Source organism: Crassostrea angulata, chromosome 2 (genome assembly GCF_025612915.1).
Source record: "Crassostrea angulata isolate pt1a10 chromosome 2, ASM2561291v2, whole genome shotgun sequence".
Lineage (NCBI taxonomy): Eukaryota > Metazoa > Mollusca > Bivalvia > Ostreida > Ostreidae > Magallana > Magallana angulata.
The window spans coordinates 34,225,369-34,247,557 of record NC_069112.1 but is presented as its reverse complement, the minus strand read 5'-3'; the positions used below and the strand labels follow the sequence as shown (position 1 = coordinate 34,247,557).

General features: G+C 31.4%; 1 protein-coding gene across 1 annotated transcript in view; it reads left to right on the top strand.

The window, feature by feature from the left end:
- Positions 1-2,460: 2,460 nt before the first annotated feature.
- LOC128172301 (uncharacterized) overlaps positions 2,461-22,189 on the top strand; it is a 36,747-nt gene continuing 17,018 nt past the window's right edge. The window contains exons 1-26 of the mRNA XM_052838095.1: positions 2,461-2,576; positions 5,884-5,945; positions 6,176-6,244; positions 7,111-7,185; positions 7,398-7,505; positions 7,974-8,055; positions 8,312-8,438; positions 8,721-8,802; positions 9,481-9,663; positions 9,994-10,117; positions 10,326-10,442; positions 10,616-10,743; positions 10,960-11,084; positions 11,891-12,033; positions 12,511-12,627; positions 12,995-13,089; positions 13,573-13,702; positions 13,834-14,009; positions 14,231-14,312; positions 14,510-14,632; positions 17,107-17,223; positions 18,346-18,579; positions 19,023-19,124; positions 19,570-19,698; positions 19,857-19,979; positions 20,155-20,388. Coding sequence (XP_052694055.1) covers positions 2,492-2,576; positions 5,884-5,945; positions 6,176-6,244; positions 7,111-7,185; positions 7,398-7,505; positions 7,974-8,055; positions 8,312-8,438; positions 8,721-8,802; positions 9,481-9,663; positions 9,994-10,117; positions 10,326-10,442; positions 10,616-10,743; positions 10,960-11,084; positions 11,891-12,033; positions 12,511-12,627; positions 12,995-13,089; positions 13,573-13,702; positions 13,834-14,009; positions 14,231-14,312; positions 14,510-14,632; positions 17,107-17,223; positions 18,346-18,579; positions 19,023-19,124; positions 19,570-19,698; positions 19,857-19,979; positions 20,155-20,388 — 3,172 coding nt within the window. The 5' untranslated portion in view covers positions 2,461-2,491. The remainder of the gene's footprint in view (positions 2,577-5,883; positions 5,946-6,175; positions 6,245-7,110; positions 7,186-7,397; positions 7,506-7,973; positions 8,056-8,311; positions 8,439-8,720; positions 8,803-9,480; positions 9,664-9,993; positions 10,118-10,325; positions 10,443-10,615; positions 10,744-10,959; positions 11,085-11,890; positions 12,034-12,510; positions 12,628-12,994; positions 13,090-13,572; positions 13,703-13,833; positions 14,010-14,230; positions 14,313-14,509; positions 14,633-17,106; positions 17,224-18,345; positions 18,580-19,022; positions 19,125-19,569; positions 19,699-19,856; positions 19,980-20,154; positions 20,389-22,189) is intronic.

The following is a 22,189-nucleotide window of genomic DNA, read 5'->3' as shown; positions in this document are numbered from 1 at the left end:
CAATTTCACGGATATTTACATAAGACTGCGGACAGCACACTATGATTTAACTTTGAAAATTCAACTCCTTCATAAAAATTGCAAGAACTGTTTATATGAATTATTAAGTATTTCAAACAGGCAACGTACGGTTCTCAACAATTTATTAATTTTAGTTAACAAAACAATATTGAATCGGATTGAAAAGGATTTGTCGATTACTCCAAAATGACTTGAATACATTAGTTAAATATTACAAACATTCACAAATTACACCTAATTCGAAATGTTAAGCTCACTAGCTGTGCTTTGCTTGTCGTGAATTGTTCCTTACTTTATTTTTCAATAGCACATCCATAAGATAATTAAAAAGCCTGATCACATTTGCATTAACTCTTTATATTTCCTCTACTTTTTAAATCATTGTAATTAACTACCTGTTTGCAAATGAATATAGATACTGTAGAACGAAAAACCCTTAAAATTAAGTCACCACTACTGAACTTGACCTATTTCTCGATCAACATCAATTCTACACAAAAAGCGCGAACCCCGAATGTTTGCCCGGACTGACCAAATACCGGCGAGTAAGTACTGCGTTTTAGGTTTTCTAGTAACATTTACACCTAACGGAGGTTTAAAGAAAGAATTTTGCTGCTCAGATATTTCACTATCTTCTAATAAATGTTGCATAATAATTTGTTTCTCTCTTAAGGTATTTGGGATGGTTTGGGGATAAACGTTGAATTTATTTGGTGATAAACTTGCAATGTAGGTTAAGTTATAGACAACTCGGTAAACAGTGAGACAGATTTTGCGTCAGAAAAAAAAACATGTATTCAATATTCACGTTATGTTATGACTAGATAGTGCTCAAGGTAAAAATTGATTGTGTAATTGTATTCCATTCTATGTGTGTGTTTATTTAATGGAACTTAACTCTAAAAATAAGGGGGGGGGGTCAGCATATAGCAATTCAGTATTAAAAGTCGATCGCAATAACAAACTTAATCTAGGTCAATGGCTCCAGAGCTTATTCACCTTACCTTGAGTTTTTTTTGAATTTCAAATTTCGTGGAAAACCGAACGTTTCGGGGAAAACTTTTTCTATGACATTGTGTGGACTAACCTTGCATAACAAATATATAAATTTACGTATAGATAAAATATAAAAACAGGTTTTTAAATTTTCCATATAGATGATACTCCCAACCTAAAGTTTCAATATTTACTGCGTCGTAGTTCGTTTGCTGCGCAAGTGCATTAATTTTGATTATTTTAAATGCCTCCGATGTTATGCATTGGTTTGAATAGGACAAAACTTACATCTTATTAAATTTTATCAAATTTCTACAATTGAACATCTGAAGACCAGAATCCGCTCACTTACTACTTTGGAAACACATTTATTTAGTGTCTTAATGTAATGACCTAACGATTGCCGATCCTCAGCAATATTAGATAACTCTAAATTATCTGGATTTTTTTTATCCTTACCATAAATCTGCATTTTGTATAGACAAATTAAATAAGTCTTGAAATGTTAATATTACCATAAGCCATTCAACGATCTACTTTACTTAGTGGCTCCACGGAGACCTACTACATAGAGGTAAAGGATTTCGAGCCACCGTTGCACCGATACTTTTTTTTTTATCTAATCGGATCTCAGTATGCACATTTATACGTTATTTATTCCATTATATTCATCGTGGCCAAAATTGCAATAACTTAGTAAAATGCATGGATACAATCGAAAACTTCTTTTTATTTCATTTATAAAGTTTGAGGGATAAATAACATTTTAAAGATGAAGGATGTAAAGAATACTTTGAGGCGGAGGATTGGATAACCTTAATCAAAAATGTATTTAAAAGTAATATCATACCAGAAGTTGAAAGCATACGAAAAACAAAACTAAATCTATTCAACTTTGTAACTTTATCAAAACAACAAATGCAAATACAACCAATAATAAAGGTTCCAGTATCCTATTTATATACTAAGACATTTTTTTCACCCAAGTATGTGCATGCATGTACTTTATCGGTATATACCAAAAACGGCTATTGAAACATTTGTTACTTTCAAATTAGAATATATGCATGTAACTGTGTGTTGTGTAACTCAATCAACACACACACATTCTCTCCCCCTCTCTCTTTTTTTTTTAAATATCCAATACATTAATGAACATCTGCATAACGTCTCTTTAGCTCAATGATCATAAAGGTATATGTCCTGTTCGATTAAAAAAATGTTGAAAAGTATTTACAAACTCACAGATTGTGACAATTTTCCCAAATCAGTAAATGATAAACCACAGCAAAAGAAAGAAAAAAAAACACAAAAAAGAGTGGGATTTTACCCACCTAATTTGTGCTAAATTTTATACTGAGACGAAATTCGCTGAAATCAGATAACATACGTCCTTTTAATTCTCCGGTTCAGTAAATTTTTAACAGTATAAATAAAATGAAGTAGCTAGCTGGAATCAATTCAGTTTGCCAAGATGCATAGATCAATGTCCTTCACGGTGTTTACCCTGCTTCTTCTGTGGCTTGTCCATCCGTCTTCAGAAAAGGCTTATTCAAAAGGTGAGTATTAAGCACTGATAAATATATATATATATATATATATATATATATATATATATATATATATATATATATATATATATATATATATATATATATATATATATATACCCTTTTGTTTTCAGAGGGCGATCTAAGACCGTGCGAATTCTCTGTTGCAAATAATATCTCTGCTATCGCAACTGCATCTGGGCGAATTCAAGACGGGGAGCAAAAGCTCGCGAGTGTAGAAGGCCGAAAATAATCCTGTATACATTATCCAATATTCCTACAAAAAAGAAAAAAAACAATATTTTCACTAGTTGATTTAAAGATTAATGTAAGATGAATTTAGTTTCATTGTTTTTTTTTCCTCATGAAACATTTGGTACTTTACCAATACATACTTTGGTATGTTGTTCCAATTAAAAATCTTCAATTGATGACAGACATATTTTTAATTTGCTTGTTTGTTTGTTTTTATAACTTGATTTATGAATTTATTCGGAAATTAACGACGATTTAAATAACATATATTAAATTTATGAAGGAGTATCACTTTTATACATAACAATTTATAAGAAAAGAAGTTTTTTTTATCGAAAACTCATCTTAATTTTAGCAATAAAAATTGCAAAAAGTGCATTCGTTCATGTCTTTAAAACATCTACTTTTATGTTTTACATCTGGCTACAGAAAATGCATTACAAAAGCAATTTCGTTGACATCAAAATATATATATGGGTAAAGAATAAACGATTGTTTTCCTCAATATCAAGTGGCACAGTATTCTCAAGATGTATGATTCTGTAGTCGTTGCTTACGTTATGCCATGATGTTCACTGTTTTAAAGAATTAATGCACACATATTGAGACCTTTTAAACGTGGGATAAATGCTGTTTAAATGTTTATCGTGAACAAATGAAAAAGAAACATCCATTTCAATCTATTTCTTAATACTATTTATTGCGTTTATCAAAAAACACATCTGATATGGTTGCCCTCAGAGAGATACATTTAAAAGCAGTTTCTTTTAAACCACAATCACAAAAGAGCCATGTATATCTTAAATATTTCAGGGTAAAATTTGTCTTACATTGAAACATAAAAGATGGGGTTTTTTTTAATGAATTTTATTTACATGCAAAACAACATTTTCACTATCATTTGTTTTCTTTTCCTTCCGGCTCTCTATTAAGATTTTTCTTGTTAATCATTTAAAAAGAATGCATCAACTAGCCAGACATAGAGATCACTTTGCTTATGTCAAAGTCAAAATGAACGTTTGTCGATATTAAAAGGGGTAAGATAGATCTATGACCAGACAACTATTTATCAAGATACTGATCATGTCGGCCATCAGTTTATTACATAAGAGGTGTAACTGAAAAAAAACCTTGTGTTTTTAGACCTTTTATTCTTTCCTGAATATAACAAATCGCATCTGAGTGTATTTGTATCAAAATTCACATTTTAAACGACTGGTTATTACATTAATTTTGGGGCTTGCAGTTTGTTTCTATAATGTTTAAATGTATCTTGTTTTATGGGTTTTTAATGGTCTATTGAAATGATTTCTTCTGGGTCAAATGTGTATTATAATGCGTTAGCTCAAACCATTCCCTTTTATACTGTAAAATACTTCTGAAATGATTGAGACCTTGAACTGAATTAAGTTAAGTTCAAGCGCACTTGTTTTTCACCTTGATTTGTTTTTCACCGTGAAAACGTAAAAATATGTTCAAAGAGACGCTTTTAAAATTACACAAATCGCAAATAGCATTAACAACTTGAAAGGTGATCAGAGAACCAAAGAAAATAATTTAAAATGTTTTGTTATGCGTGATATATTTTAAGGATTGTTTAATTTACACCAACAGGAGCCAATTTGCTAAACTGTATAATATTTGGTGTGATAATGCGTCGTAATGCCCATAAAGAAATCAAATATCATTATGCTCAACTACCTCCCGAGTACCCAAAACTCCGTCACCATAAGCAGAAAACCTCTTGCGTTTCTCTGTAAATTATTTTTTGTGGTTTTTTATCATTTGCAATCACTAAATATAATCTGAAACAACATAATTAAAAAAAATTATTAACAAAAATATGTTTATTTTTATTCAAATAAGCCCTCTGAATTCGACGTTTATCACGCGTGCTTATTATATCTTATGAACCTAACTCTGTCACCCACATGCTCTATGATATGGCAGGGAATGAAGACACATTAACAATTTAGTTAAAACCCAATTTGCATCAAGGCTAAGTTATAATAACTACAAATGGTGCATACAATTTAAATTGTATTTAATTTCATCGAAATGAAATGATCTCCAGAAAAAAAATGGGTCCATGTAACAACAATCACAATGGCCTTCTTAGAATGTACGCGTTTGATTTCTGACCTTACATATTTCAAATATTTTATAATATTAATTAATATATTACTTATTATATTATTTATTTATTACATTTTTAGAAATGTAGCATATTCTAAATAGCGATATACCGGATATATCTATACCATGTATAAGGCAAAAATTACGGCATGAGCGATTTGACGTTATCATCAAGTGTTGTGTATATAGGCTATTGCGGACTGAAAAAATGTATTAATAACCTTTAAAAAATGTATAACGTGTGAAATGTTTTATCTTTACCTCTCTAAAAATGGCTGACCACCGTAAATGATCGAATGGGCCTGCATGTCATAAATATCGATGTATTAGTGCACCCGTGAAAAAGTTTTAGCTGATTTCACACAATTAATGGTGCATAAAAAGAACAAGGTTTATTTCTTTTAATTTTGACACATTCTTAAATTTAACCATTGCAATTTGTTGACATCGGATTAAAGATTTTTGACATATAAAAAATGACGTTATAACCGCACTTGATTTCAAACGGCGAAGAGTTTCCCGAAAGTGACGGAGTTAGGGTAGTGACGGAGTTAGGGGGCCATCCGATAATTATTCTACAAAAGAGTCTTTATAAACAAACAATTTTCCCATCGATATATAGGGCTCATAAACAATTTCAGTACAAATATCGCATCAACAACATTAAAGATATAAGTGGTTCAAAAACCAGAGCAACACTTTTCTGTGTTTTTCTGGCAGCTGCATGTACCTAGTTACAGTTTTTAAAATCTTCATAAACAAAAACGTCACTGTATAACACCAATGCAAAAAGTGTTGATACAATGTTGTTATGTCTACAAATGTTTTACATCTTTCTGCTCAACCAGACGAAAATTCCTCACACAAAGGATGAAAGTTAAAATTAAAAATTTGCATAAGCTATAGAAACATTATTATTTTTCAGCTGAAAGACGACAACTTATTGATGAAATACAGAGAGATTTGGAAAGATATGAGTTTGTCAAGGTAAAGTGACACATTGACATTTTGAAAAAAAATGACAACTTTCACGTATAAAGTGCTTTTTACTTAAAGTGTTAATACTTTTTTTAATTATAAAAGAAAACTACATGAAAGTGATGATGCATACTATTTTTAAGTTGTTGTACAGTGAACATGATATACAAATATATTTTGTAAGTGTAGTTATTTTTTTATCATTCCAATTAATTTCCGATTTATTCCGTACTCGATAGAGTGAAAATCAGGAAGATGACAAGAAAGAAGACAACAGTGAGGAAAACACTAAAGTTTTGGATGATGAGGTTTGTTGTCAAAAATTAAGTAACAGTTTACTTTAAACACTGTTACTTTTAAAAACAAAGTAATATATATTAAATGAGAAACAAAAATGTTCCCCTAAACATATATATTTTTATGTCCCCTCCCCCTTTGATGAAGGGAGGGCATATTACTTTCCTGCTGTCCGTCTGTCTGTCTGTCTGTCTGTCTGTCTGGGTCTGTCTGTCTGTCTGTTGGTATGTCGGTCGTTCGGTCCACCAATGATTTCTGTTCATTTTCTTCACAGAGGTTGCATGTATTGAGATAAAATTTGATATACAGTTTTATTATAATAATATCTAGGTCAAGTTTGATTTTGGGTACGATCAAGCTATTTTCGAAAGGGTTATACCCCTTGGCTTAGTTAAATTCCACTTACTAGCAGTTTCCGTTCATTTTCATCGCAGAGCTTTGACGTATTGAATTGAAATTTATTATAAAGATTTATCATTATAATACACTGTATCTAAGTCAAGTTTTTTTTGGGTAAGATCAAGCAATTTTAGACAGAATTATGCCCCTTAGACTTAGAAAAATTCGAATTATTTGCAGTGTCCGTTCGTGGATATTTCCAAAGGAAGGGGGTATCAGGGTCTCACAAACGTCTTCTGTTTTTAATGTAGTTGCAATTAATATATTTAAATTTTATAATTAAATATCATGATCTGCCAGTTTTGAAAGGATAGGTAATAAAGGTTTTAAAATTGACCATCTTTTGAAACGGAAACATTGACCCTGATAGTAAATAACAGAGTTATAAAACTGTCTTATATATATATATATATATATATATATATATATATATATATATATATATATATATATCAGAAAAAACACATTTCTCTTTTAGGATGTCGATCCCGATGATCCAGATATGCGACTATTACTGAGCATGGGAGTCGTTGAGGACGGTGTTGTTAAACATGTAAGAAATATTATTTTTTTATTGCGATAAATATAAAGACAAACGGTGAACAATGGTATGGTAGTTGTAAACCAAGATACCGTAATTTTAGGTCGATTAGATTTAAAGTGAAAGAAAACGGCTCAATTTACAATTTATTAAAATGATTGATTAGACCTTACTATGAATGCAAACAAATAATTGTAAATGATATAGAAATCACTTAAAATTAGCCCAAAGGACTACACCCTGATGATTCAAAAAAGGTCAAAGCTGAGAACTTGGACAGAACAATTGAGACCGAGGAAGAAAGAAAAAAAGAAGGGGAGCCTGGAAAACAGGTTAAAATGACTGATTATTATTGACGTGCATTGCTTTTATCAATATATGCATTGTACAATAATAAAATTCAACTTTAATTTGATGAATGATCGTTAAGTAGTTTCATTACCTTGCTATACTGCATATCGTTCAAAGATTAAGACTCACTATTTATGAAAATTTGCTTAAATTTTATTTAATATGATCTTACTTACTAAAAACAATACCGATATTTTTTATTGGTTAATCGATACTCACGTGCAAATCAAATAGTATATATCATATTTACGACTCTCTTGGCTGTCAATTACATATTTAGTTTGCTGCAAACGATACATATATACATGTATATACAGAACCGTACTATAACTCAAAAAGTACGTTAAACTATTATTTTTTGAAGGATTTTTTTATCTTTATTTTCTTTGGGGGGGGGGGGGGGGGGCTGGGTTGTTGTTTATCATTTACATTACTCTAAAATCTTTTAGAAACGCAAGAAAAGAAACTTTGGACCGAATTGGCCAAACTGGCCCAAGGGGATAGTTCCGTATGTGTTTGATTCCAGTCTGTGTAAGTAAAGATCATTGCGATAATTAATAGCATAACTTTTGTATTAATCACCAAACATACAACACTCTATAATAACTACGAATCACGTTGTGTTAAAATAATAACTTCGTGTTTTGTACAAAAGAATGCCATATGCTGCGTTCATTTTGAGACTATTTAAAAGAAAAGCGAGTGAGCCAAAATAAAGAACATTTTAAAATAAGCAGGGTAATTATTGAAATGAAAATAACATTAAACTATATACATGTATGTTTAGTTGCCAACAGAAAGTATTTCCTTCAAGCGGCGGATCTTTTCCATAAACTAACTTGTATTCGATGGAAGCCGAGATCGTCGAAAGTGGAAGCTGAAGTCGGACATCGAGGATACACTTTAGTTAGAAAGTACGGAATAAACAAGTTTCATAAGAAATCATATCTTAGATCAACTGATAAAGTTTAAAATCAAAACTTCTTATCAAATGATTTAGAGAAAATCTAATAAAATAATAACCAGCACCTGTAACAATCCTCATGTTACTGTGTATATAACTATTTTTCAAAGATATTTTTTTTTCATTTTCTTATTTAATACGGATATTTAGTATAGAAAAATTTTTGTCCATGTTTGTCGATTAACAAATATCGTTTGATAGTTCATTATCTGTGCAATAATTTTTTTCAAAGTCACACAAGCTGTAGTTCTGGTGTTGGTTTTGGGGGTGACGGTGAGCATATCGTGAACTTGATGGAGCCAGGCTGTGGATCGGTAATAACTAGGAATTCGAAAAATGGTTTATAATTTCGGTTTTTAATAATAAAAAACCCCAAACCTTTCAATGTTAAATGGTTATTGTTTTCTTTTTTTCTGCAGATAATTTTTTGCATTTATCTTAAAAGCTTTTATCCCTTCAAATGTAGTTTTGATTGTCAAACGATAGTTAATAATTGCTTGAATCTTAAATGCCCCTTGGTTTTCTTGATATATAATGTCTTTTTGATGAAGCTTTCTCCCTGTTGAAAGTAACATTTCTTTTACACAATTGTGTTTTCTCATTGTTAGTGCATGTAAAGGTCATTTAGAACGCACTTTCTATTTTGTTAAATTGGTATGAATATAAGGAAATTAGAATGAACAAAAAAAAATAGCATTTATAAGAATCAATCAAGAATACAATGCCTTATTTTAGGTGGGTATAGCAGCTCATGAAATGTTACAATATTAAAAGCTTTTTTCCCTTCAAATCGTTGTTTTAGGCTTTCATTGTCAAACGATAGTTTACAATTGCTTGTACTTTAGATGTCCCTTGGTTTTGTTTATTTATAATTTACTTTTAATTAACCTTTTTCCATGTTGAAAGTAGCGTTTTTTCTTCACAATTGTGTTTTCTCATTGGTGTTAAAGGTAATTTAAACGTTCAATCAAGAAAACAATGCCTTATTTAAGGTTGGGATAGCAGCTCATGAAATGTTACATCGACTAGGACAAAGGCATGAACAAAGTCGTAGTGATCGGGATCGGTATGTACAAATTAGATGGGACCGGATCAATCCTGACTTCCAATACAACTATTATCGACGATTAACGTACAACAGAAACCCGTATGACATCGGGAGTGTAATGCAATATGTAAGTATTTCACAAATACCGCATTTATCTTTGTGTTTAATGTGTGTATGAAGGTTTCTGATTTTGAAACAGTAATATTTCGTTCATTTTAGTATTGTTACTGTTTGTGTTTTTATCGAATTTTAGTTGGTTTCATATACTTATAAAAAATTGATCTAAATGGCCTAAAAAATGAAGTAGATTAAATAAACACCACCTTTATTTTTTAAAAAAAAATAACAGTTGCAAGAAGAAAATGCAGCAAAATATGTATTAATGATTTTGTTTAGAACATGGTAATCCTTGTTAGAAAACTAAATTAAACCAGATTTTTTTCTGTATTTCTATCAGGGATATGGAACAGGGGGAGCCATTGAATTGAGGGATAAAAATTTGCTTTATTTGGAATTTCCAGGAAACGAAGTGTTGTCTTTCTACGATATCAAGGATGTCTTAGATCAATACGACTGCACAGGTTACAAACGTGATTGAAATCCGGAGTTAAACAAATTAATGTTTGTTATATAAAAAGATCAAGAAAGTTTTCAAATTCATATTGTTGACTCAATATCTAAAACAAAACTAATATACTGTACAATAACTGATATTGTTAACATTTTACAAATTCGAAATAATGCACGATTACCATACCTTTAAATTGTTATGCCTTTTAACTTTTTAAGCTCATTGCACGTCTCCACCAAAATGTCAAAACGAAGGCTATGTCAATGTAGAATGCAAGTGTGCATGCCCTGAAGGGTTTACTGGGACATTTTGTGAAACAATAATCACAGACCCTGGTTTGTAGTTTTTATCAGTTGTCTGTTCTTAATATTTGTTCCCATTGAACAACCCTTGATCAAGTCTATTGCTATACTTTTTGTTGAACTAAACTTTAAAGTTCTTTTGAAATGTATTGAGATGTCATTTAATAGTTAAATTTAACAGTATAAGACTTTTTTTCTTATTTAAGATTGTGGTGGATTTATACACCTTAAACAAAACGACCCTTCCCTAGAACGAGATAGAGATATCAGTGTCATATCGCCAAATTACCCGGGGCCAGTTGGCCAGGGAAAAATCTGTAGATGGGCAATAACGGTAGTATTTTTTTTTTAATTCAAAAATCAACTTAAAATGTTCTTTTCGCTATGAATGTTCTTGACGATCTTTTTTTCTGTGTTGGTGTTCCCTTCCCAATCTTCCAAATACAATAAACATATATGTAGTTTATACTTTTAAAGAATTATAATTTTTGAGACTGAGATAGAGGTGAAAAAATCAGGGTTTTTTTTGTTCCTTTGTTTTTTAACATAGGCACCTGCTGGCTACATTATCAAGATGACGATAGATGACCTCCACATGTCCTATAACCCGGATACACTCCGTTGTTACCACTGGCTGGAGATTCAGTACAACCTGCCTGGCCAGCCAGGAGTCAGGTGTGATCTTGCTTTTAACTTTATTAAATAATAATTGATTAGAAATTAAATGATAAAAAAAAATTGGCTTAGTAGTTTTGAAATGTCATTCAATGACTAACCAACTGGAAGCAATGGTTAATTGTAGAAGTGATAGATATCCAGTTGTTACTATTGCTAGGTATTACCCTAAATACAGAGCTAGAATCTAACAATCATATTAAATGAGTTTTGTGTATGGTTTAATTCATAATTTGACATGTTGTCAAAAGTCCTTTAGGCCAAAGTCTGCAGCTAGAAAATGGATTCTTTAAGGAAAGTTGTTGGTGTCTAATCTATTATGCCTTTAATTTGATATGGGTTTTTTTTCCCATAGATTAGATGTATGGCCATAAAGGAAATAATTAAAAAAAAAACAATTTATTTTCACTTAATATCAAATCATGGGAAACGAAACCCAGATAACTATATTCAATTGATATCATTTCAAAAAATAAAACAAGAGTAATTTTAATACTGTTAAAACAGAGATTGTTTGTATCCTAGATATCTCAACATGTCATCATGAAATTTGAGATATGTTTTTTTTTAGATTTCAAGTCTACTGTACTGTAAAAGAAGATATAAGTACTCAAGTTCTATGGTCAAAACATTACGCTTGGGTATTAAATACGCAGATGCGTGTTTTTTCACATTTAATATTCCATTTGGGGGGGGGGGGGGTGTATTTTAGCCTGTTCTCAGCTTACCGCATATTTAGTGTATATTTCCCACACCTGTAAAAAAAACCACTGTACCACTACTTTAGTTTTTTTTTGCTGTTTTAGGCGTTGTGGTGATATTGTCGGTGAAACTTTCCTAACATCAGTGGACTCTCCAAATTTTATGATTGTAACAATGGATACGAAATTCGCTGGACACAAAGCCTCACACAAAGGATTTAAGCTTCACTTTGAAAAAGAAAAAGAAGGTATGCATAAAACCGGTTTTGCAGAAGAATTCTAATTGATTTATTTGATACATATGTATTAAATGAACTTTTATGATAAAAGGACAGAAAAGAACACCCGATGAGAAAACATGTACTGTAAATTTTCTAATTAAACGCGGGGGATTAATATCCGCGTAAAATCGCGAGAAGAACTCTTCGCGGAATTTAAAATATCGTTTTTGTTTTCTGAGATTTGCGCATTTTAAGAAATTAGGATAAATGTTCCGCTTTCGCGATTCTATATTCTCGCGTTTTGATACAAAACACTGGGATCTCGGAATTAGGTACTCACATAAATTAAGGAAACTACAGTTTATTTCTTAACCTAATCTTTAACTTTCACGACATACTTTTAGATCAATCGTATCTCTATTTAGGTTTAAAGATGCAATATGTAAAGCATATTGTGTTTCATAGAAACGAAACTTTTTTTTTACTTTATCATTTTTTTAACAGCTTGCAGAGACAACACGTGTCTGTACGGTGTGTGTGTTCCAAGTGAAGCTAAGGCTTGTCAGTATAAGTGTGTCTGTCAGTCCGGTTACACAGGAGAGAAGTGTGATCAAGTTATTGGTGAGTAGTTTTCCGAAATGAAAGCTCAAAGAGATTAGATAGATGTGTGTGCTTGTGCCTGAAACTTCTCAACAAACATACTTTTTGATATTTAATATTGTTTTCTTTTAACTCTTAAAGTTTTAAGTTTCTAGATTTAAAGACGTATATGATTGAAAGTAATATTTACTTTCATGAAAAATCATCATGAAGAATTAACTTCCTTAGGTGAATAATGACGGCACAAATATATAGTTTTTTTTTTTAAATACACACTTGAAGACGACTGTAGATTTTTGAGTTTTATAACATAGGTTTTTGATGTTTAGGAAAATAAATAAATTATAACTACACTTATAATTTTTTAAAACTCTGTGATCTATTTTAGAGGATGCAAAACTGAAATGCACATTTGAAAGATTCGAGAGATGTTTCTTTGACAATGTACAGCAAGGAGATGACTTTGAATGGGGCCAGGGCTTTGTAAGTAGCAGTTTGAATTTTAAATAATGCTTTAGTCAATGAATTGTTCCGTAACAGATTCAATGTGATTCTTATATCAAGTTTTACAACTTAGTAGTTACAATCGCAAAATGACTAGAAGTTGAATATATTCAGACATAATTATAAACAAATGTTAATTAGCAAGTTTTATGTCAGAAACGAATCGATCAGATCAAAACTAGATAGATAGATAGATAGATAGATAGATAGATAGATAGATAGATAGATAGATAGATAGATAGATAATCAACTTTTTAAGCAAAAAGAAAACAATTTATCTAAATCTACATGTAATAGAATTCCTAAACAGGATCCAAATTAAGATTTTGTCAGACTTCATCATCAACAGATATGACGAAGAATAAACATACCATTTGCTTCAATGTTTTATATCATTTTAATTTATTTACCAGCACAAGAATTGGCTATTTTTTCAATTAAATATTGCCTTTAATTTTATAGAGACATACTATCTCAAACGAGACGGGTCCAGAGGACGCTTTTAGGGGAGAACGTTTTCTGTTTACCGAAATGTCGTTACCCAGAGTTCCTGGCGACAAAGCCATTTTACAGACAACTGTTCCCCTTCCAGGTAAAAAATGATAATAACTGGAAATATAGTAAAAACTGTTTTTTGTTAAATCATTATAACGAAAGATTTTTTAAAAATTGATACGTTATTTGGTGAACATGTGCTACATTTACTCTCTTTGTCGGTATTAGCCAAAGCTGGTTGCCTTTCATTTGCATACAATATGTTTGGTCGCACCGTCAATAAGCTGTCGTTATACGCCGAGGGACCAGGCTCTGGCAGAGAAGTTCTGTGGTCAAAGGAAGGTAACCAAGGATCCGATTGGTTGACGGCGACAGTGGATGTCACGGCGACCGAAGGAATGAAGGTAAACATGTTTATGATTGAAAGAGAGTAATGTATAATATGTACTGCTGCTGGACTAGCTACTGATTTTAAGATTATTTACACAGTAAGAATAATTCTAAGGAGTTCTACAATGTATTTAAACAAACTTTACCCTGTAGTTGTTTAAGAAACTAACAATTAAAAGATAAGATAAAAAGTTATATGGTTTAATAGCATAGATTATCTTTCATATCATTGTAGCTGTCATTTGAGGCCATAACCGGAGAGTCCTGGGACAGTGACGTTGCATTAGATGAGATCACGTGGGAAGTTGGTTCATGTAGTAAGTAAACCTTTCATTTAAAGATAAACTGTAAATCTTCTTTTATATGGATATTTTTCATGACGACCTCGGGGAAACAAAACAAAATATTTTTTAAATAAAAAACAGAATAATATTGAAAACTTGCAAAACTTTTCCAGTGATTTGCTCTACTTTAATATTGTTCATTATCAAAATAAGTGATCGTTTATTTTCAGGAGATGACATATTCAGTGATTGTGTGGTAGCTGGAAAAGAATATACAGGGACACGTGACTACACTTGGAAGGGTGTGACTTGCCAAGCCTGGTCCTCTGACACCCCTCATCAGAAAACCCCAAGTACAGTTTGTTTTAAGATGATTAGTAAAACAACACATTTTTTAAGAACACATTACTTACTATAAGTATAAATATGTTACACGTGGATTTTTTTGCTTTGTTTGTTTTTTGAGATACTTGTTCCAAAAAAGATTTGGAAATTATTTGTAAAGATTTACATTTTTATTCATTTTTCAAGATGAGTTCACATAACCTTATAAGATTCCATAGATTGATATATTAAGTAGTTTAATTACTGACATAATTATTTATAGGCACAATAGGTCTTTCTGATTCAAAAAATAGAAAGGTTTAGCATTTGAAGATGTACGTGTACGAGTACCTGTAACAAGGGAAATTCCCTAGTTTTATATGTATTACGTCATAATTTCTGCTTACCGTGTAATTCTACAAGTTGTACAAAACGTGTATAATCAATCGTACACGGATGTGAAAAACGTAACATTTTTTTTAAAAAAGTATAAAAAAAAAAATAGATTTGTGTATATCAAACGGCGTTTTTTTTTTGTAAAGCAGACGATAAATTGAGGACGTCATTTGGTTATATCAAATTCATAGAATGTTTTCATAAGCAGTAAGAGAAACTGAACATGAAAAAAAATGTTCAAATTGCTAACAGATACAGTTTATCAAACATACCCTAAATTTTGGTACGTATACGTGTAAAAATACTTGTAGCTTCACGCTTACCAATAGACGTACAGGTTCAAATGCTTAACGCAGCAATGTGAAGGCTGCCCGGAGCTAAGTTTATATCGGAAAACGATTCTGTTTTAATTATCGAAAAAATACTTTAACAGAGCGAGTTTCTTTAATCAATATGATCAATATAATGATCAATATAAATCGCATTGACGCAAGATAATAATGACAGAATATCAAAATAATTTTTATGCAAAATCCTGCAATAATTAATGTATTTTGCAGTTCTTGCTGGGATTCATATAATCATATTTTTCATTTCAAATTGTGTCAAAACATTTTGCACTATCATCGAAATTAGGCACATTTTTACATTTCAAGCTCCATTTACACAAAATTGGATCAATTGGTAGGTTTCCCGAGCATATTTTACATTGATATGTATTTGCACTCCCAATTTCACTCGAACATACTAAGATTATACTGATGTTTCACTCGCGCCAAGCTGTTTTTTTTATTTTAAATGCATCAAAATATTCACTATTTTACATGTAGCAGGGAATATATTAAAACTTTTTGTTTAAAAATAAGTATTTACCTAATATAAAACTTTAAAATTGCTGATTTGTTGGTACTCAATATTGAAATTTGTATCCTTATTATTTACAAAAACGTCCATATAAAGGAATCAAGTAGTTTTATAATGTTATAAAAACTCACTCAGTACGTTACGATACATTACCCGAGAATGATGAAAGGGAATGTAGAACGTAACGTCAAAGTTATTTTATATCATCATAATTATAAAGGACAGACAAGTGACTTCGTACACATTGTGGTTAAATCCAATGGACAGCCTGAACATACCCACACACATCTTTAATTAAATGGTAACATTATGAACGTCTTGTTCTTTTTAATGACGTTATGGACCAAGTATGATCGATTTTAAGCAACCTTTTACAGTCTAATTCATGGAATTATTTTTTGGGGATTTGATTTTAATCAACTCTCCTATGCAGTTACTCTGGCAAACCGAAAGTGAAACAGTGTTTGGACCTAAGCACAAAGGAAACTTATCTATAAACACTTTGAAAATAGTAATATTTTATATTATACGAACAATTTAGATATTTTTGCTGTTTTATGTGTTCTTACGCCAGAGTTTAATCTAGTCTTGTTCAACCAGACACTCGGCTGTCTCCGTAAATCTTCGACAAGCAGAGAGGATCTCTTGCTTGTGGGAGATTAACGGAGACAGCCGAGCGACTGGTTGGACGAGACTAGAGTTCGATATCAATAGTGCCTGGATCCATACGATTCTTAGAATTGTTTCGATTACTAATACATAGTTTGAAATCTATCTTCAAATATTACACAACATGATTCATATGGAGTTTCTCGAAATTGTTCTCGGAAAAGTCTGAAAATTCATACAATAAAAAAAAGGGTAATTCAAATACCGACTAGAAACTAATTGTCATGCAAGATAAGTTGATTTTAAAATAAATGATAATCGATAAAATCAACTCCCGTCAGTACTTCAGTACTTTGACTAAAAAAGATATCTTACCACAAACTCCTATGTAACATCAAAATCAAATGAATCTTTAAAATGTTTAAATGTTAATTGGGACATAAACTTGGTAGGTTAAATGATCAAATCTTGTAAAAAGTTGTTAATTATTTATATTTACCTTTGAGAAAAGCACATAGTTAAAAAGTAATTACATCATTGTATTTGAACCTGCTTGATATTCTATAAATTCATATTGTGTTTGCAGATGGTGTCTTTACCGCATATTTCACCTACAATGTATATCATTTTTCAGAGTACTCCTACCTCGCATCGGAGTCGAACTACTGCCGTATAGCTGACGAGCCCAGCCCGTGGTGTTACACAATGGACAATGGTACTCGGTGGGACTGGTGCAGTGTACCGTACTGCTGTAAGGTTTTTCAAAGCAAACGACACGTGTGTGTTATGTGCCATTTGTTTATGACCAATGTTTGTTTGTATCTTTCTGTCAATATAACCGTTTACATGAAACCTATGTTACGGTGGTATGGGACATCTGTCGATATTTATGTAAATAAAAGAACATTATAATTGAAATACTATCAACGGTTTAGAATTTTCAAATTTTACAACATTTAAAGAAATAAAAAGCTTTTTAAAATATTTGGAGAGGTAAAAATTGTAAAACCCCGAAGGGGATTCGAACTTATGACTAACAGATTAGTAGTAAACTCTCTAACCTACTGCACTACGCTGTTAGGTGACAATTTTGTGAAAGAAAATAATTATGTAATTACTCTTCATTCTATTGTTTATTTCGATCAACAATATTAATAGGTCACAACATGGAAATGTTCAATACCACCTTCAGTGTGCATATAAACACGTTTTTGAAAAGAAACATGATCCATTTTATCTTGAGGATTTAAAATATATTTTAAACGAAGCGTTTGACATAATATAGAAGGATAAGTGAATCCTGTTGCAAATTAGAGTGATCGTCTACTGTCGTCATTTAGTATTCGTACAAGATTTGCATATTTTCCTTACATTATACACATAAGATATAGTGCCGATCAGACCTAACCTAACAAAAAGTAAACCCCAACATAACCCTGGGTTTAAATTCTGGGTTTACTTTGGGTTTACCTGAGTGGACCCAGAGTAATCCCAAATTAAACCCAGAATGGATACACGGTAAACTTCGATCAGAAGTATAACCCTAAAAGCCGACGCGTGCATGAGTATTTGGAATATACAAGGGGAATGTTTATAGGCACCAAGATGGTAAGATAAACTACGGTTCTGCTTCACACTTCAGTATGTACAATTGACCCTAAGAGCCATGCCCGAGTAAACCCAAAGTAAAGCCCTTTTAAACCCAAAGTAAACCACGAGTGGACCCAAATCCCAAGAGTAAACCCCAAATAAACCACAAAAGTAAACCTGGGTTAAAGTTAGGGTTTACTCTGGTGTTAAATTGGGTCTGATCGGTACTGTTTATATCGTAAAACACAGTAGTGTTTATCATCAACTGCTTATATGCCTTCAGTTGCAACAGAGTGCACCTATACTCTTACTGGTGAGGAGTATACGGGAACTGTCAGCCACACTAATACAGGTATTCCTTGTCAGCGATGGGACTCTCAAACTCCCCACAAACACAACTCAGATCACCTGTTTAAAGATGAAAATTACTGTAGGAACACGGACAATAGTGCTGGACCATGGTGTTACACCATGGACCCTGATATACGCTGGGAGCTCTGCGATGTACCAAAATGTGGTAGGTGGTTTTATTTTTATTTTAAATCTTTGTAACTACCATTCACAAAATGGTATCTTAACGATCCGTACAGTTTAGAGATGCATTGGACTATCTCGTTTTTCCAGCGTTTATTTTATTTTTATTTTTTTATATGCAATTTTGTCAAGCTATTGCATGGTTAATTTTGTCATAAATTGTACCTTAATTCTAGTAAAGAGTATCTAATGGCAAAACACGGGCTTGGAGATAGGAATGTTTTCTTTTATTAAAAATAATGTTAAATATGTGTATTATTGTCATGTTACTTATATATAGAGACGTTACTTTCATCCTTTTAAAATTTCTTTCTTAAATATACTATTCCTTCCTTCAGTAGAACCTTGGGTATTAGGCACGCAACAATAGCGTTTTGAATTAAATAATGCGAAAGTAATTATAAATGATTTTTTTACTATTTATAGAAAAGATCGAGCGAGAATGTCTAATGACAGGAAGGGGACTGGACTATTTTGGAAAAAAAAGCGTTTCTCAGAGCGGAAAAACCTGTCTCTCTTGGGCAAGTTGTATGTGTAAAAATATTATTTTAAGACAAAATAATAACCATTTTCCGTTCAATATTCAGTTAGATATTTAATAAAGAATAAATCAAGATTTTTTTTTGGGGGGGGGGGGGTGGGGGGATAATGATTTTTTTCTATTTTTTTTTTAATTGAAAGTGTAAATCACTGGGTTGGTGTTTTCGTTGTTACATGTTACCTACTTACACACTTTAAGTAAATGTTAGCATATAAACTTACACTGATTCATTCAGCTTCAAGCGAAATGTGATGCAAAAATCTTTAAAAAAAAGTGTATGCCTATGCTTTTTAAAGTTCATTATTAATAAAATATATGTTTCTTAACATTTCATCAAAATTTTAAAGTATACCTTTACATAAAAAAAAACCAAGTGAACTGAAATTAAATATTTTGCAAATCATAATAATTCATGTACTGGTTTATTCAAAGCATATCTGTCTGTATCGATGGAACATGATGCTAACTTCTGCAGAAATCCTGACTACTCGTCTAAACCATGGTGTTACGTTCAAGGAGAGACCGGGCCTGAAAAAGAACACTGTGACATCCCGTCTTGTGGTCAGTAAATATTAAATGAGAAACACGGATAATTATTTTTTTATCAGTACCTGCCCCTTTTATACAATTATATCAATTTAAATAGGGGAGTTACTAAGATGTATTACTGTACACACTCAAGAGTTTTTGAAAAGACTAAGTTTTTTTTTCTATGACAGCTGATTCTCAATGCTTTCCAAATCCTTGCAAAAACAGAGGACAGTGCACTGTAGAGGGAACCTCTTTTTCCTGCTCTTGTTTGCATGGATTCTCAGGCAATAACTGCGAGATACAAGCAATTGGTTAGTCAATTGTACAAAACTGAATTTAAGTTTGGTTTCACGGTATTATCAAAGTTCACATCTTTTTTTTCTTTAAATGAACTGTGTTATGAATCAGATTTAAAACATTTCAAAATATGTTATAGGCCTATATATTCGTTATTTTACACAAATATATAAGTATTTTGCATTATAGAATCTGCTGAAGGAGATTGCAAAAGATCGAGTTCAGGTTACGATTATACAGGAAAGGTCCACATCACACAGTCCGGGAGAACATGTCAGGCATGGAGTTCGCAGACTCCGCATTCACACTCCCTGACCAGTCTCCCAGAAAACTATTGCAGGAACCCAGATGGTGAGCCCGCCCCTTGGTGCTACACTACAGATCCATACAAGCGATGGGAAATCTGCAACATTTCAGATTGTGGTACCAAACGTTTTATTTATTTTTTTTTAAATAACTTGAACTTATCATATATGTGGAATTGGTAAAAAAAATATGTTATTTCTGAAATTCATCAATCGTCTTGAAATTTTGAAATTATCCATACGTCACGAAAAAATGTCATACGTACTTCACGCGTTATTACGTCTTGTCCGTGCCCGATCTAATTCAGACCTAAACCATGCATTTTAAAAGGTAACCATGCTAACCTAAAATTCATTTAATTATAATAAAATCTAAACGCAAGTGACTGTTCTGAAATCTTTAAACATATGACAATAAAAGGTTAGAAACATACATGTATCCACATTCTGACCAAGGTCGATTCCAGTGCAAAAAGTAGATAAACACACAGGGAATTTTTTTTACATACTTCTCAATGCTATTTAATCTGTATTCTTTACGCTTATCAACGAGAAGAAATATTTTTCCCCAAAAAATTACTTTCAGAATTTAACTGGCGTGTAAAGAAAAAAATATGTTATTCTAAAACATTTTTTTAAAGCAGTAAAAATGTTGAATAGAGCTTTTCTCTTGAAATTATATCAATTAGTTAGTGTTATTTGAGTATGTTGCCGCAAATTCTAAATACTGATTTCAATCCATAATATTTATCGATATCCAAAGAATCATGTTATGCAATTTAAATAAAAAATGATAAATTAACTGTTTCTTCAAATTATATTCATGATAAGATAAACATATCTTAAAGGGATGGAATAATTAACCAATACAAAGTTGGAATTTTACGAACTTTTCTAAGAAAGAATATTTTAAAGATTTTTTTCCCGAAGAATGCACCCATATGAGGTGCTGAAAGGCATGTGCTTAAAAAAAATTAATTTTAAGAGCCCTGAGGGGTAAAAAATACCAATATATTCTTAACAGAAATGAAATTACAAGAGCCTTCGTTCTCTTTGAAAATTTGTTTTATTTTATCTTACGTGTACTAGACTAAACTTAACTAAATTAGCCATTTATTATTTTAAAAAGGGGAGTGTAACATAAAATCATTACTTTTGATTTTTGAAAAATATTTTGAAAACTTTTGAAAAATAATGTTTACGTTGGAAATCAGTCAAAAAGTATTTTATGGAAGTCAATTTCAGGCTTACACCCATATTCTTAATGTTAAAGAAAAGCAAAAGTTTCCGCCATCTCTATATTTATAACAGCGGTCCTAGCTTTAAGAGTACCAAAGGATCAGGCAAGTTGGTAAAAAGGCTAGATATATATCATTTCAAAACAAATTTGGGAAATATGAAATATATTCTGTAAATATTTTATTTATGTTGTTAGATAAAGGGCATTACCTTGAAAAGCCCTATTTTAAGACATATAAATATATCATGCAGATCTTTAGATCACGCGTTTAGTGTAGATTGAGGTGTTTGATTGGTTGTCTTTATGAGGTCTTTAGCCAACAGGGGAAAATCCCCAGAACCTTTCTCTGAAAAATATATATTTTTGATTTCACCATGTCCTGTTATTATGATTTATTTACATTTAATTTCAGCTGAAATCACCTTTGTGATATATAATTTGATATTAAACTTAAATGACGACAAAGTAAATGGTACTCTTTATCGTTGAGGTTTAAAAAATCGGTGTCTCTAAATTGAATACAGGGGTACATTACGATTTATAACATGTCAACAAACTTATGGTATAAAATGTTAATTATTTTTTATATTCATTTTACTGTACAATTAGAAATATTCATCATAGTTTTCTTGTTTGCCCATTTCCCTCTCCTTTTCAGCGGACCAATTTAAGACTGGAA